This window comes from Quercus suber, unplaced genomic scaffold (genome assembly GCF_002906115.3).
Source record: "Quercus suber isolate HL8 unplaced genomic scaffold, Cork oak 2.0 scaffold_197, whole genome shotgun sequence".
Taxonomy (NCBI): domain Eukaryota; kingdom Viridiplantae; phylum Streptophyta; class Magnoliopsida; order Fagales; family Fagaceae; genus Quercus; species Quercus suber.
Window position 1 is genome coordinate 292,167 of NW_027069655.1, and position 16,592 is coordinate 308,758.

Here is a 16,592-nt window from a genome sequence, read left to right on the forward strand (position 1 = left end):
ATCTACGTGTTCCCATTACTCCACTACAAGACTTGAACATAGAGTTGACAGAATTTGCATAACCCAAGCAAGCCCAATTTGGCAAAAGAAAAAAGCCCACAGATTAGAACCAATAGGACAATGCAGCAGAAGATGACTTTCTGTGTCACCATCTGATTTACACATACGGCACTAATCTGCTATAACAATATCCCTTTTTCAGAGATTACTTGTCGTCGGAAATTTCCTAGGGCTAGGCCACCTCCCAAACAAAAAAAAGAAACTCTAGGCGGGGAGAGAGTTTTCCAAATTTGCTTGGTATTGGACTTATATTTTATATTTTTATTCATGATTAACAATGGTCAACATAACAGTTCTCCATTGCTCATCTGGATTCGGATTTCAAGAGCTAGATTTATGTCTCTAAAATTAGTTGTACAAAAGGAAAAGAAGAAGGTCATAAAATTTGCTTAAATCTTGTTGAGCATCATCATGCAAAAGGTGCTGTTCATTGATTTCATCAGATTGGTTGTTATGAGATAGTACTAGCATAATCAACATCTAAGCTGGCTAATATGTCACCGATAAACAGTCCAAAGTTCCAGCAGTTGTTTCTGAAAACACAAGGTGGCATTAGGTTTTGTTTCTTGGCACAATGTTCTGATGTACATGAACTGCAACACTTGATGCTAGATGTTGCAGCCTAAGATCTTTAGTACAAATATCAGTGTCATCATATGCTATTAACAATACTGCTGAAGTTTTTGAGTCTTATTTTTGTTGTAGAATGTAGATCCAAGCTCAGTTGTCATGGGTGATAGGTTTAATCACATACTTTACAACATATGGTCAAGTGCATGTATCTTTTGAAGTTGTGTGAAATAGGTCGTCACTCCTTTGTTACTTTGTGTTTTAATACGTACATGAATGCTTTGTGATGTAAATTATGCAGATCTCTCGTAAATGGACTCATCACATAACAACATTTTTGTTCTTTGGGTTTGGGCTATGGTCTTTATGGGATGGATTTAAGGATGAAGGGTAATGGTTTATTTCTTTCATTAAATCACTTGTTTACTGCCTTTTGCATGAACACGAGTTTGTATCTAAAAGATTTGTACTGGAATCTAATCTTGGTTCAACTATAGGGAGGCTGAAGAGTTGGCTGAAGTTGAAGCAAAATTGGTAGGTTTTCTGACTGCTGATTCACACCTAATATATTTTTCAAGGCCCTTTTTGAGATACCTTTATGATTTGATTAGAGTGCTGATTGGAAGACTAACACAGGAACACAAAAAGAATAGTAAGGTACAGCATATTACGTTCTTATGCATTTTAATGGCCTAAAATGATTTCCTCTCTGTTGCTCTCTTCCTGTGTCTTCTTTTCAGTGACTGTTGCCATGTATCTCATTTTGCTAAACAGCAGTGATACTTTGTTGGAATTCAGAAGATTCTGTACTCTTTACATGTTTGTTAAGTCTTGAGTCATCTTTAATTTTGTAATTATGGTGATTGAGTGGTGCATTATGCAATTAGGTGCCTTTTTAACTTATCAGCGACACCATGCTTGTCTGGACAATTTATAGCAATTTTGATTTTCATTTCAGGATGGTGATGATATTAAAAAGCATAAACGGCCATTTCTCTCACAATTCTTTTCGCCAATCCTTTTGAAGGTTGTATTTCTATGGATTACTAAATGTAAAATTCAGCAAGGCTAACTTGCACCTAATCACTTCCATCATTTCATACTGCAGGCGTTTTCTATTACTTTTTTTGGTGAATGGGGTGACAAGAGCCAGGTAAACAATACCCAAGGAATGCATTGTTTGTCTGTGAGTCATTATTACAATGTCAACCATATGTTACTGAGCCTAATTTTCTTTTCAGCTAGCTACCATTGGTTTGGCTGCAGATGAGAACCCATTTGGTGTTGTTCTTGGTGGAATTCTGTAAGTTATGCCTATTTATCTATTCTGTCTATAGGAGTCTTGCTGATGTGAACCCCTTCCAGTTATTATCCATGTCATTAGCATTTTGTGTGCGTGTATGTGCATATAAAAGATGTGGACATGTGATTTGGGATATCTTCATTGTGCAGTGCCCCATCTATGGTCTATTTTCTAGTGTCAGATGCTTTGAATTTCTTAAGAGGTGGAGGATTTTCCAATAATGTTTTAGAGAAGAAAACAAAAATTGGATATTTAATCCTATTAAGCACATCGAGGTCTTAATAGTAGTAAATGGTGTATACATCTTATAGACACTCAAAATATGAAGTGTTTGTGTTCAACACATCACAACATGATCATAGGTGTGCCATATTTGTCCAACACAACATGATCATAGATGCGTGATGTATCTTTTCATGCCTCTTGTCTAGTATTTGCATAACAGTTTCCTCCAACAAAGTAAGACAGGAACATCTTCCTAAATTTCTGTGTTTACAATGTGCTGTTGATTTTATTATACATGAAAGTACACGTAGCCATGTCAAGCATGTTATGTTACACATACACCTTATTTTGTCTTGGGTATACAAAGAAGAAAACCTATTTTCTAGTGCATTGAGGCATGGGGTTTAATTTAATAATTCCTACAATCATTTGTGAACCACCCTTGACAGTCGTGCCCTTTCTGTCTACATGGTCCCATACATTTATCTGTTTTATCTACTTTTTTGTGTTTTTGTACATGTTTGCCAGTGTTCAGACATCAAGGCGTGCATGTAGGCATGTTGACCAACATGTCAGACAGGAAGGCCTTAAATGTCTTTAAATCTGTGTATTTATCTCTGGTAAATCTAAGTATGATGTTTCATTCTTTCAGAGGACAAACATTGTGTACTATTGCAGCTGTGCTTGGTGGCAAGAGCTTGCAGCTCAAATATCTGAGAAAATAGTAAGTTGGGAACTTGAACCTACTAATCCTTTCATCTTAGTCACGGTTGTGGCAAGCAATTTGTGATATCCTTCTTCTTTTTCTTTTGCAGGTTGCACTCTCTGGTGGAGTTCTTTTTATTGTTTTTGGGATTCAATCCTTCCTTTCAACGGTTGATTCATGATGCCTATAATCTTGGTAATGGTTAGTAATATATTGGCATTTATGTTACATGTTTTAGGAAATATGCTAATTAGAGTGGTATGGTGGGAGAAAAGTTGGTGTACCTATCTTAGCCACATCGGAAGGATTATGTATCACTGGTTAGAACACATTTTTGCTGGTCCCAAGTGATCATTCCAAATTGATTTCTGTGGCGAAATTTTGCACTGATGTGGGCAATGATTCAAAAATTGTTTTCCATTCCAAGCACGACTCTCTCTCACACGCACAGGGCGCGCGCACACACAGAATTGCAGGATTCTAACAAACCACATCACAATTGCCTCTTGAGACAATGCTAAAATTGGTTTAGCAAGGAATTATACGATCCTTTTTAGTTAGGGTGTCCTGTTAGTTGTGCTTTGGGAACCCTACTAATTAATTATTGTATTTATGCGTGCCCCACCGTGTGCGCACTGAACACACACACACACACACACTCATAGATACATGCATTGCAACTCTACTGATGACTTTGTCTTGTGACAACTGCTTTGCATTCAGGGGTTGAAAGATGGATTCTTGAACTAAAGAAATTATACTCTTGACAGTGTGAGAGTTAGTCATGTGACAAATCCGATGAATTATCACTATTTACAAGAACAATGACTTAAACCACGAAAGAACTGTTTCAGATAGCTATAGTATGTTATACAAGATCAAGGCTAAAATGTCTTGTTGGCATCTATGGTATCACTATATTGCATTTTCTTCTTTACTCTGCTATGATGTATGCCACTATTCAGATATATTAAATCAGAGTAGGCATTTTGTTCTTTTTGCCAACTTCAGTACCACAAGATCCAAGGCTAAAAATCTAAAAGCTACTGTTTTGGCAAGGTTTTGTTTGAAGTTTGAACTAGTTGTAGCACATTAGAGCATTTGTTGGGAACGCACGACAGGTCCCGTATTATATTATAATTATACTTGGTATTAAAAATTTAAAATTGTCTAGGATTATTGATTTGAGAATGTGTTGATCAAAGATGGTTTGATGCATCCTTAAGTAGTCCTCAACTAATCTTTGCTACTTGTCTAATAATAGTTGAAAGTTTCAAATGCCACTGCTTATCCAAGTTTGACTTGATTAACAAACGACAGTGAAATGAATAGATTTCATTGCTTCTAATCTCCGAGTTGTCAAAATGTTCTCTTATTAGTGCCACTCGTCTATTTGCTTAGCTAACATATTTTAAGCCTTGTTGATTTTATTTGCTTGACATGGTGCTGAAGGTATCCATTTCAATTGAAAGGGAGATATGAATAGGAACGAGCGTAACCTGCCTGATGGGGGCAATAAAATAGATTGAATGTTGGGCAATAAACTATTTGAGATGGTCTTATGATGTTGCATGAATTACCTTATGGTTGGGTTTAATCATGAATTACCTTGCATGAATTACTTTTCACTTTTTACTAACAAAAATAAATAAATATAAAAATACTAGTACTTTCTAGCAAAAAGGTAACTCACAAGTCACAACCGAGCAAATACTGAAATAGTTTCCAAATTTCCTGTTCTTGCTTAATAAAGGGTGAAGCAACCAAATTACCTTTCTTCTCACGTAAATAATAAGTAGTAACTGCCCAGCAGTGCAGTGTCTCCACCATAACCTGTCGAATCTCTCTCACTCACACTCAGAACCTGCCCGACTGCCATGATGAACTTAAAACACCGTCGCACATCTGGAAAATTCTTGCAACGTGGGTGGGTGTCGCTTTTGCATGTGCATTTGCATTGGTATAGGGGAACTTAACGTTGAGGCCAAATTTATTTTGGGGAGGGAGGGAGGAGGAGGAGGTTGCATTTGGGGAATGTGAAGGGACATCTGAGGGAGGTTCTTTTTCTGACTTTCATCGGCTACAAATGTGGTGATGATTTATATTATGTAAATTACTTATAAACAATGATTTTTTTTTTTATTTAAAAAAAAAAAAATATATATATATATATATATGAAAATGACAAAAGATTAAAGAAGGGTGGAATTGAAAATCTATGTCGAAATAAAATTTTTACAATAACAATACTGTCCTAAATTAATGGAAATCTTCCGAACCATGTAAAAAGAAAAAGAAAAAAAAGGTGCGTGTTGAGAATAGAGAAAAGAACAACGGTACTCACTCACTCCCATGCACATGTAATCCTAGGAGTCTCTTCAGGAAATCCTCGTATCCGCATAATCAAAGAAGGATTGACCCATTGCTATTGGCAATCTTTGCTTTAAAAGTCCAATCCTAAAAGCATCTCTTTCTGGCTTTGTTTTTATTTATTTTATTTTTAACTATATTCTAGGATATGATAATTAGGCGCCAAACCGACATTAATAAAATTAAAATTCTCTCTCATCCATTATTTTAATTCTCCTTAATCCGAGTTAGTCAACTATACACGATAGAGAATGAGTGATACCTAAGTTGCAAGTGTCTTAAGACTCTCTCTAAGCACTACCCAACAACCAAAAATCAGAAAGAAGTGACTTTTAGACTTCTCTGATCTCAGGTTTTCTCTGTGATAGAAGAAAGCAAACATGAGCTCTCTTGTACAGGTTCATCATTTATTTACTAATTAATCATGCTAAAACTATTCAACTTTTTCACCTATATTGGATTTATATTTGTTAGCTCACAAATACATACGATTATATATGTATTTTTTCTATTAAAAAAATAATAAAAAAATTCGGTTCATTAGGGTCTCATCAAGTCGCTTGCAATGACTGTGCTCTCTGAGGTCGGCGACAACACATTTTTCGCCACAGCGGTTAGTTACCTATGCATTGCCTTTGGTTACTTTTGTAGTTAAGAATCACTGTAACAGTATCAGACATAATCTTGCATAGCACAAATTTCTCTCGCTTTTCTAAAAAAATTTCTATCTGTGAAGTTAATAACTTCTAATTGGCTTTCTTACATACAAGTTATCGCTCCTTTTAGCTTTTGTTTTTATATCTTTTAAGCTAAATTCATAATATGTACTTAATAATTTTTTTTTATATTAATTAATAAAAATTATCCATAGCACATCATATACTAAAATTTCAAGAATTAATGTATTATCGTGCACATAATGTATTGTCTATGCATCGCGTATTTGTACGAGTGTTTCCTAATTTGGCTAATGTAGCAGTTTGAAAGTGACTTTAATGAGTTTTTCAAGATCACACTATATTTGTTCAAAGGAGTCAGGAAAAAAAAATTAAATTGATCTTATGAAAAAAAATTAAATTTATAATCAACTTGCAGAGACATTGTTTCAGTAGTTCATGAACATAAAGCTAGAACTTTTTATTTTTGGGTGGTGGGAGGGTTGTGTCAATAATAATTGTGGAGAATTACTCTTTGAAGTAAGTTACTCCCGAATCCTGATTGGTTGGCTGGACTTGATAGGGCACACGCATGTGTGGATTAATCTTCACATTATTGGCTGATATTCATACTGCTTCAGTGTCTATTTCTCCGTGAGGAATGGACTATTCGTTCCAATGGTTTCTCTTTGTTTTAGTACTTGTATGTATGGGTGTTTAATTTTTGGGCTGAGCATCATGTTGTTGTTATGAAGAATTTTTCCTTAAATTTTGCTTTAATAAGGTACCTTGACTGAAATCAGAACCCTGATTTCATGTTTCTTTGACATAAATGTCCACTGGCTTCACTTTTTCTAACATTATGATGATTGTTTTAAGATCCTGGCTATGCGTCACCCTAGGAGACCTGTCTTGCTTGGTTGCCTCGCATCTTTGTCTGTAAGTGTCTTTTTAGCATCTATTTTACTAATATTTTTATTTCATTTCAGTTCCAATCTTTGATGAATTTTAAAGGCCTCACAGTGATTGAAACATTTCTTAATTCCTAGGTGATGACTGTTCTCTCTGCTCTCGTTGGCTGGGCTACTCCTAATCTGGTTAGGATTCTGTTTTCTTTCAAAAATTTACTTGTCCTTGTGCATTAGTTTTTTTTATGCTTGTGGAAAAGTTGATCAAGACAGAATAATGGAATTGTTTCATGTCACTTACCAAAATGATTATTGTATAAAGAAAAAAAGGATATGTTTTATGTCTTATGTAGAATATCAGTCAACAATGGACATCTGGTTATTTTCGTATCCGTCATGTTTACTAGAAAATTTTATATTTTAAAGAAGTACGCAAGAGCAGATCTATGGTACTGGTTTAAATCTGAAGTTTTATTTGCTTAGTTTCTTTTGTGATGTGCATTTAATATTTTTAGCCTGTTCAGCTAAATGCAATTGAGCTTGAATTTTCTTATGTTAAGCTAGTTTTCAAAAAAGTTGCTTTTGTGTTGACATATCTTTCGTGATGAACAAGGATCACACCTAACAGTTCTCTGTTGCTCATATAGATTTGGATTTCAAGCATTAGATTTATGTTTCCAAGATTGGTTGAGAGTACAGAAAAGGAAAATAAGATTCAGAAAATTGGCTTAAATCTTGGAGAGCATCATGAACGCGTTGTCATGCTTAATGTGCTGTTTAGTTATTCTATCAGTTTGAGGATTATGAGATAAAAGTAGCATAATAGTAGCATTATCAATATCTAAGTTGGCTGAGATGTTGTTACTGATAAACAGCCCAAAGGTTCTGCTGTTGTGCTGAAAACATAAGTTGGCATTAGGTTTTGGTTCTTTATGACTATAGGCTAATAATGTTCGGATGTACTGATGTACATGAATGCTTTGTGATCTTAAATCATGCAGATCTCTCATAAATGGGCACATCACATAACAACATTGTTGTTCTTTGTGTTTGGGCTATGGTCTTTATGGGATGGAATTAAAGATGACGGGTAATGTTTATTTCTTTCATTCATTCACTTCTTTTCTGCCTCTTGCACGAGTTCTCATCTAAAAGATATGTTCCCTGAGTCTATTCCTGGTTCACCCTATAGAGATGATGATGAGTTCGCTGAAGTAGAAGCAAAACTGGTGAGTTTTCTGACTGTTAATTCATGCCCAATATTTAACTCAAGGCCTCTTCTGAATTTACCATTATGGTTTGATTAGGATGCTGAATTGAACTCTGACAAAGGAACTACCAAAAAGAAAAGCAAGGTACGTCATAGCACAATCTTCTGCTCAATGCCTCAATGTCCTAAGTTGATCTCACCTCTTTCGGCCTCTCCCTAAGTTTTCTTTTTAGTGATTGTTGTTATTTGTTTCATTAAGCTAAAAAATGATAATTATCTGTTGGAAATGTTCAAAAGTTCCTGTGATCTTTACGTGTCTGTTAAGTCCTAAACATCTTTTATTTTATTCTTATGGTGACTTAACTGGTGCATTGTGTAACAGGTGCCTTCGTCACTTATAATTTATAAGATACATCATGCTTCATGTTTGAACGATTTATAGCATTTTTTTTGTCTTTCCTTGCAGGATGATGATGAATTGAAAAGGCAAAAACGACCGTTTCTCTCACAATTCTTTTCACCAATCTTTTTGAAGGTCGTATAACTATGGATTATTAAATTTAAAACTCAAACCATGGCTAACTTATGCCTTAGCATTTTAATTATGCTCATACTGCAGGCATTTTCTGTTACTTTTTTCGGTGAATGGGGTGACAAGAGCCAGGTAAGCATCACCTAGGCAATGCATATTGTTTGTCTGTGAGTCTTGTTACTTTGTCAACTATATATCACTGAGCTTAACTGTCTTCTCAGCTGGCTACCATAGGTTTGGCTGCAGATGAGAACCCATTTGGTGTTGTTCTTGGTGGAATTATGTAAGTGATGCCAACCTATCTATCCATTTATCTATTGGAACTTCTCGGATATTTAAGGTTTACAACGTGCCTTCTGTTTTCTTAGACAATTCAGTACAGGTAGCCATGCGATGCATGCTATGTTACACATACAACTTATTTTGCCACAAGATATACAAGAAGAAAATTCAACTTTTGTATAACATAGTGGTTTTCTAGTCTTTTGCACTATGAAAATTTAATAAACGCCAACAACCGCACAGAACCACCTGTGACACTCATGCCCTTGTCTGTCTATATGGTGCCATCTCTTTATATATATTTTTTTGTGCGTTTTTTGTATTAGATTGCATTAAGAAATTAAGGAGTGATTTGTATGTGTGTCCTAGCAAGTCAGACATTAAGGTCTTGTAATCTTGTAATCTTTATGTTCATCAATTCTTTTGTAAATCTAATTGGTGTTTGTTTCCTTCTCCCAGAGGACAAGCACTGTGTACTGTTGCAGCTGTCCTTGGTGGGAAGAGCTTGGCATCTCGAATATCTGAGAAAATAGTAATTTGGGAACTTAAAATCTATTTATCTTTTCATATTATAGTGACAGTTGTGGTGAACAAGTTGTAACATCCAAACTTTATATATTTGCAGGTTGCGCTCTCAGGTGGAGTTCTTTTCATAGTTTTTGGGATTCAATCCTTTCTTTCAACGGTTGAGTCATGATGCATATTGTAAAATTATTATTTACAACTATATGTTTTGTTGGCTTATATTCCGTGCCAAATTTGATTGTAATTATATTCAATTTGTTGTACCCTGTATTTGTTGTGAGATTTCATTGTAAGAGTTGTGTGTTAGAGAGAGAGTGTGAAGACTCAAGCATTTGAAGATTGAAGAATTCTCGCAGGTATCTCGTGACTTAGCTTCCCGCGAAGTGATACATGTGCCCTGCACATGCTGGAATGCGAAGAGTCAGGCTAGGTGGAGACAGCTGTGTCTCGCAAGTATCTCGCGAGTAAGGCCTTCCCGCGAGACACCCGCGAGGCATTCTGTTCTGCTAGCTTGTCTAGTCTGATTCACACTTTCTGTACCCACACTATTTATACCCACATTACCCACAATTAAGATGAGAGCCTCTGAGAGAAAAATCCTAACCAAACACCTTGAGAGTTAGAAATTGATATACCCACAATCCTCTATACATTTGTTTTGGGAATTTCCTCATCTCCTACCTCTCTATTTCCATACCATTGAGAGGTTGATAGCCCAAGCACTCACCACACCCTTTGAAGTGTTAAGTGACGTTTTGGTGCTGCTGGGAAGCATTGGAAGAAGCCGATGATGGCAGATGCAACATGGAGCTTGTTGCGGGATTCGGAGAACTAAGACAAGACACGGTTCCGAGAAGCCTTGTTGGAGTAGGAGCTTGGAGGGCTTAGATACATCAGGTAGATTACGCTTGGAGGATCTCTTGCTAACCTATGTATCCCAACTGATTGTCTAGTGAATCGATTTCCGCTTGGAGGGCGGCGGAGAGGTTTTTCGCCGAGTTCTTCGGTTTCCTCTTCGATAACACGTCTCGGTATTATCTGTGTTTGCATCTTTCTTCCCTACTCTTGTTCATTTCATTTTTATTGCTGTGTTGCTTTAAATATGGATTAGAGTAGTTGTCTTGCTTATACGCTTGTGTTTACACTATTCCGCACTTGTATTAAGTTAGTGTAAAATCAACCAAGCCGTAACTTTAATTTGGGGGTCTAAACTGCTCGTGTGTTTTCGATACATTTCCGAGCTTTCACATATGATTAAGGTATTGGTTAGTAATATCCTTAATGCATTTACTTCATACATTTTAGGAGATTGGCGCTCATTAGAGTGGTAAACTTCTGACGAGAATAAACAAGCATTAAAAGATTTATTGCATGTTCCAATTGGGCCTATTACTAGAGCAAGATCCAAGAATATCAAAAAAGCACTTAATGGGCTGATTCGAGAGATTTGAGCTGATTCTAACACATGACATTCCAAACTTGGCTTAAAGGAAGATGAAGACGTAATAAATTTAATTCAAGCTATTGAGGGTTGAGCTCGCTTAATTGGACATGATTTATGGAGTGGATTAATGGTTGATTGATTTCCAGCTCCATACCAATTAATAGATATTTTTCCTATTTTGGAATTACTAATTTCAGACCAAATCTACCTTAATTTTAGGCTTCTATTATTTAGAACGTTTTTTTATAGCTATTTTCCTATTTTGGAGTTGCTAATTTTAGACCAAATCAACTTTAATTTAGGCTTCTATTATTTAGTACTTTTTTTTGTTATTTATTATTTATTATATATATTTTCCTTTTTTCAATCATGTCTTATAAATAGCATGCACTCATTGTAATAGAGGATTTATTTGAATAAAATAAGAAAAACGTGAGTTTTTGCTTCTTCTCTTGGTTCTTCAAGAACTGTGAACTTATCAAGGATTCTTTTTTGTGGCGTTCAAATTTTATATGTTCGGTTCGTGATTCAGTTATAATCATTGGGTTGGGGTCTATTACTTATACCTTTGATTCACGTTTTATTTATAAACGTTAGATAATTTGAATTTTAATTTTCTTGGGCAAGTATTCTAATATTATTTGTTGGGTCTCAAAGCGTATTGATTGAGGTTTGTATCAACTTACCAATCCTATTTTAGCTACATGTGAAGGCTTATATTATTGTAGGTTTGAACAAATTTTAGCTAGTCTCAAATCATAATTCCAAACTAATTTCAGTGGTGATTTTTTATACCGTAGAGAATGATTTCAAATATTCTTTTCAATCCCAACAAGCTCTCTCTCTCTCTCTCTCTCTCTCTCTCTCTCTCTCTCTCTCTCTCTCTCTCTCTCTCTCTCTCTCTCTCTCTCGGAGAATTGTAGGATGCCTGAGCACCACATCCAAATTGCCTATGGAGAATTGAAACCGTTGGTTTAGCAAGGAATGAATGATATTGTCATTAAAATTAGGGGGTCTTATTATTGTGGTACCAAGGACTGCTATGAATACTGCCTCCAACATTTGCGCACTCACACACATGAACACCCAAGTTATTGGAGCTAGCTAGGCAATGTATGTCAACTCTACTGATGGCTGTATTGTTTATATCGCTTGCATTTAGGGGATGAAAATCCTCTATTGAATAAAATAAATTGTAATTTGATATTGTGAGAGTTAACGCTCATTCGATAAATCTGATGAAATATTATTACTTACAAGAGCAATGCTTTAATCACAAACTGACAAAAGAACATTTAGATATTAAGTATGTAGACTTGATGTTGCATGCAGGCTAGTGTTGTTGAAGTTTTCTTTCTTTGTCTATAAATTCTGGTTCATTGAGAACCAATTTGTGTTCTCACACACACACACACATATATAGAGAGAGAGAGGGTGGCATATGTGTGCATTTCTAAGAAAAAAAATGCTGAAATTCAAGGTCTATGTTGAGTTTAAGTGGAGGCAATAATACCTAAACTAGTAATATGCTTGAAGATTTAATTCCATTGAACTCTCTTGTTTGCTGAGTTTAAGTGGAGGCAATAAAACCTAAACTAGTGATATGCTTGAAGATTTAATTCCATTGAATTCTCTTGTTTGTTGAGTTGAAGATTGCTCCCAAGATGTGCAAACTTTTTCAATAGTTACAGTGGGAGAAAGGGGATTTGAATTCTAAATGTCTCCATTAGAAACATCAAAATGTGCAAATTTGATGCAAGGAAGATGCAATATATGTCTTATTAATTTATTTGGCTATGTTTACATATGTAACCATTGCTATGTCATTTGTGGAAATTATTGAAGCACGGTTAAATCAATATGAAATTTGGGCTGCATTTGGTTGACATTACATTGTGGGTGTCTAAATGAGTTTACATTGTGGTTTTCCTTTTTTTGGGTAAGCTACACACATACCATATAGGTCTTGAAACACCATTTTCTATCTTGCTTTTATGTAAGGACAAGAGATGCCATGAGCTAGAGCTCATTGGGTATATCGTGGAATATAATTGTTTGAGGTTTTCATATGACGATCTTATTTTTTCGAGACAAAATGGGCTTCTGCCTTTTTCGGGCAAATTATATAGGAAAATTCCTCCATTCCCAAACTAAATAGGAAAATGCCCATCTTTTAAAACTCGATTTTTGATAAATCGAGTTAAGCCCTATAGTGGCCTTTTTAAGGAGCCTATAGTGACGTTTTAAGGACCTATAGTGACGTCTTTTAACTCGACTTCAATGACATCGAGTTATAGGCAATGAAATCGACCTATAGTGGCCTTTTTTTTACCTATAACTCGATTTCTTTGAAGTCGAGTTAAAAAACGTCACTATAGGTTCTTAAAACGTCACTATAGGCTTCTTAAAACGCCACTGTAGGGCTTTAGAAATTTTTTTTCTAACTCGATTTATCAAAAATCAAGTTTTTAAAAAATGGGCATTTTCCTACTTAGTTTGGGAAGGGGGGCATTTCCCTATATAATTTGCCCGAAAAGGGCAGAAGCCCATTTTGTCCTATTTTTTAGAGATACGGTAATAATAGAAATTTTGTTGCGGTTCACAGGTTGGTACCTAGGGACTAATATTTTATCTAATCTGATATGAGAATTTCTATTCATTGTTATTTTTATTACAAGTAACACATTGTAGAGAGATTGAGTTGGATCATGCGGCGGCTTCATTTCCCCTGTTTTAAATTTTCCACCTTGGATATGTTTAATATGTTAATTAGAACCTCTCATGTATAACATTTTTTAGTACTTTGTACCATGGAAAATGCATGTAATGTTTGATTTACCTTTGCAATATGACTAGCGCATTTAACTACTTTGAAGTTGAAAGCTGAAATCATTGATTTTTTGGGATCAAAGAATATGAGAAGTACCTTGATCTCCCTGCTGTGGTTGGGAGAAATAAGAAAGCAAGCCTAAATTATATAAAAGAGAGATTCTGGAGTAAACTCAAAGGGTGGATGGAAAAGTTATTGTCCCGAGTGGGTAGAGAGATTTTACTCAAAGCGGTAGTCCAAGCTATTCCAAACTTCGCAATGAGTTGCTTCAAATTGCCTATTGGACTGTGTGATGAGATTGAGGCACTAATAGGGAAATTTTGGTGGGGACAGAGAGGGGAGCAGAGAAAGATCCATTGGAAGAAGTGGGAGGTCCTTTGTAAGCTGAAAGCTATGGGTGGAATGAGATTCAAAGATTTGGTCAAGTTTAATGAAGCTATGTCGGCAAAATAGAGTTGGCGTTTACTAAATGATCACAATTCCCTGATCTATCGAGTGTAGTATTTTCCTAGAGGTTCTATCTTTGAGTCTAAAGCTTCCTCAGGTTCCTATGCTTGGTAAAGCATATTAAAAGTTAGGAATGTTATTTCACCTAGGATGTTGTGGAGAGTTGGAGATGGCAAAAATATTCGGATCTATGATTATAACTGGATACCTGGTACTATTTTTTTTTTTGATAAGCGGATACCTAGTACTAATTCAGCAAGAATCCTATCTCCCCGAGCTACTGTTTTGGAAGAAGCTATGGTTGATTGCTTGCTTGATTATGATCTTGGAGGGTGGAACAACTATGTGATAGACCAGCACATCCTTCCTTTTGAAGCCCAAATAATAAAAGCTATACCAATCTGTGTTACTAGCCAACCAGATTGTATTATTTGCCCTGAAGTAAGAATGGTGTCTACTCAGTTAAAGGATACCAATTTATGTGTGAGGAAGTTTAGAGGGCTGATGCTTCAAGCTTGGATAATTCAAATACAAAATCCTTCTGGCCTCGCATTTGGAAGCTTAGATTGCTAAATAAAATTAAAATTTTTCTTTGGTGTGCTTGTTCCGAAGCTTTACCAACCAAGGAAAATCTCAAAAAACGGTAAGTCCTAGAGATGGCAAACTACAGTTTGTGTTCATTAGCTACAGAGACTACATTTCATGCCCTACGGGAGTGCTCAGATATTTGTGATTTGTGGGAATCAACTTTTGGTTGGATCCGGAAAGTCTTCCCTAACATCTACATTTTTTCTGATAATGTCAATTTGTTGGGAATCATCATCAAAATGTGGAACTCTTTGCTACGGTGGCAAGGTTTGTATGGCACTGTAAAAAATAAAATATGAATCAAGGAAGCAAGTCTACCTACTGGAAAAGTTCTTGAAGCAGCTAGAAATCTCCTATTAGAGTTCCAACATAGACCTCTATTACCTGTAGAAAAATCTCGACAGGTTGACAGTAAGTGGAAACCTCCAGCTATCGATGGTTTTAAAGCAAATTACAATGGGGCAATCTTCGAAGACTCATTTGAAGCTAGGATTGGGGTGATTGTCCGAAATGAGAGTGGTGAAGTAATAGTTGCATTATCCGAGAAAATATCCCAACCATCATTAGTACAAATTTTGGAGGCTCTAGCAATGCGAAGAGCTACCAAATTCATTGTTGAACTAGGTAGTCGTCATTTTGTGTTTGAAGGGAATTTAGAGCTTATGTGTAAGGCTCTCTCAGCTGCAAACTTTTCCCTTTCAACTATTGGTCATACTGTAAAAGACTCAATGTCTATTGTGAGTTTGTTACAAACTCATTCATTCTCTCATGCTAGGAGGTAGGGTAATTCTGTAGCCCATGCCTTAGCTATGAGACTTAGGTTGTCTTCTCCTTTGTTAGTCTGAATGAAGTTTATTCTTCTAGACATTTTTAATTTTGTTGTTTTTGATCTTCCAGTTATTTGGATAATACTGCTTTGACTCTTTCCTTAAAAATTAAAAAAAAAAAAAGGAAGAAAAAAACCTACTTTGAAGTTGCAATCTTATATATTTTGGATTGTAGTCATTCCTTGAATTATAAAGTTTTGGTCTTTATTAGTAATTCTAGACTAGGAGTTACAAATATGTTGATACTATCTTTACATATAATTAGAATAGAATTGTTTATTGTCCACTTCCCTATACTTCCGAAAATAACCCTATTATCTAATTGAAAATGAGTTAACAACTATGAAGCACGGGTGCGATTTTTGGATTCAGGTATGAGTGCGGGTAGGGGTGAAAGACTCAGCAATTTTTGAAAAAGTAGGGTTAGGGGTGTCAATTCGAGTTAGCATGTCGGATTCGTGTCGTGTCGAGACAGGGGTATTCGACTAAATGACTCAACTCTAACCTGACCCATTTAATAATTGTGTCATGATCCTTCAATCATAACCCGACTTGTTAATAAGGCGGGTTGACCTGACCTAACCATTTGACCTGTTTAATAAACGAGTCATGTTAGGTTGACACAAATGTAACCCAACTCATTTTAACCTGCATAATATTAAATATAACATCTGATAGGCCAAGAATGTATTGACTCATTGTAATAAATTAACCAATTAATTAGCCAACTTAATTAATTAATTCAATTAGCATGCAATAAGCGTGGTAGCATAAACAAATCACTAACTAAGTTAATATGCAGCGGAAAATAAATTGACACGGTGATTTGTTTACGAATGGGGAAAACATACACACAGCAAAAACACCATCGGGTAATTTTAAGGTCACTATTCCCAAAAATCCACTATTATTACAACAAGCAGTTACAAGTAAAGTAATCCAAGTACCTTATACCAACCTACAGTTGAACCCTTACCCTAATACCTAATTGGACTTGTTTTGTAGTGACAATCTTTTCTTTTAATACACGGCTCCTAGTATGTGACTAACCAATTCGATGCGCGGATTCCAGTATGCGGCTTACCAATTTGAGAAGGATGTTGGTTGCA

At 35.6% G+C, this 16,592-nt stretch overlaps 2 protein-coding genes across 3 annotated transcripts; both read left to right on the top strand.

Moving 5' to 3' along the window:
* The first annotated feature begins 887 nt into the window (after window positions 1-887).
* Window positions 888-3,801, top strand: LOC112008858 (GDT1-like protein 5). The gene is given in 11 exon segments (XM_065779049.1): window positions 888-1,020; window positions 1,128-1,164; window positions 1,242-1,270; window positions 1,272-1,287; window positions 1,589-1,657; window positions 1,739-1,783; window positions 1,872-1,933; window positions 2,811-2,851; window positions 2,854-2,882; window positions 2,974-3,059; window positions 3,588-3,801. Coding segments are annotated over 10 exon segments (495 nt in total). The 5' UTR covers window positions 888-925; the 3' UTR covers window positions 3,046-3,059; window positions 3,588-3,801.
* Window positions 3,802-5,475: 1,674 nt separating this feature from the next.
* Window positions 5,476-10,526, top strand: LOC112008891 (GDT1-like protein 4). 2 transcript variants are annotated; one of them, XM_024041262.2, is made up of 12 exons: window positions 5,476-5,632; window positions 5,779-5,847; window positions 6,770-6,829; window positions 6,940-6,987; window positions 7,800-7,888; window positions 7,991-8,027; window positions 8,106-8,153; window positions 8,475-8,543; window positions 8,628-8,672; window positions 8,762-8,823; window positions 9,282-9,354; window positions 9,448-10,523. In XM_024041262.2, exons 1-12 carry the CDS (start codon window positions 5,615-5,617, stop codon window positions 9,517-9,519), a joined length of 690 nt encoding a protein of 229 aa, XP_023897030.1. In that variant the 5' UTR covers window positions 5,476-5,614; the 3' UTR covers window positions 9,520-10,523. The 2 variants fall into 2 exon arrangements, with proteins under 2 accessions (XP_023897030.1, XP_065635122.1); XM_065779050.1 differs by lacking the exons at window positions 5,476-5,632; window positions 5,779-5,847 and adding an exon at window positions 6,452-6,674 and having other exon boundaries at window positions 9,448-10,526.
* Window positions 10,527-16,592: the final 6,066 nt, after the last annotated feature.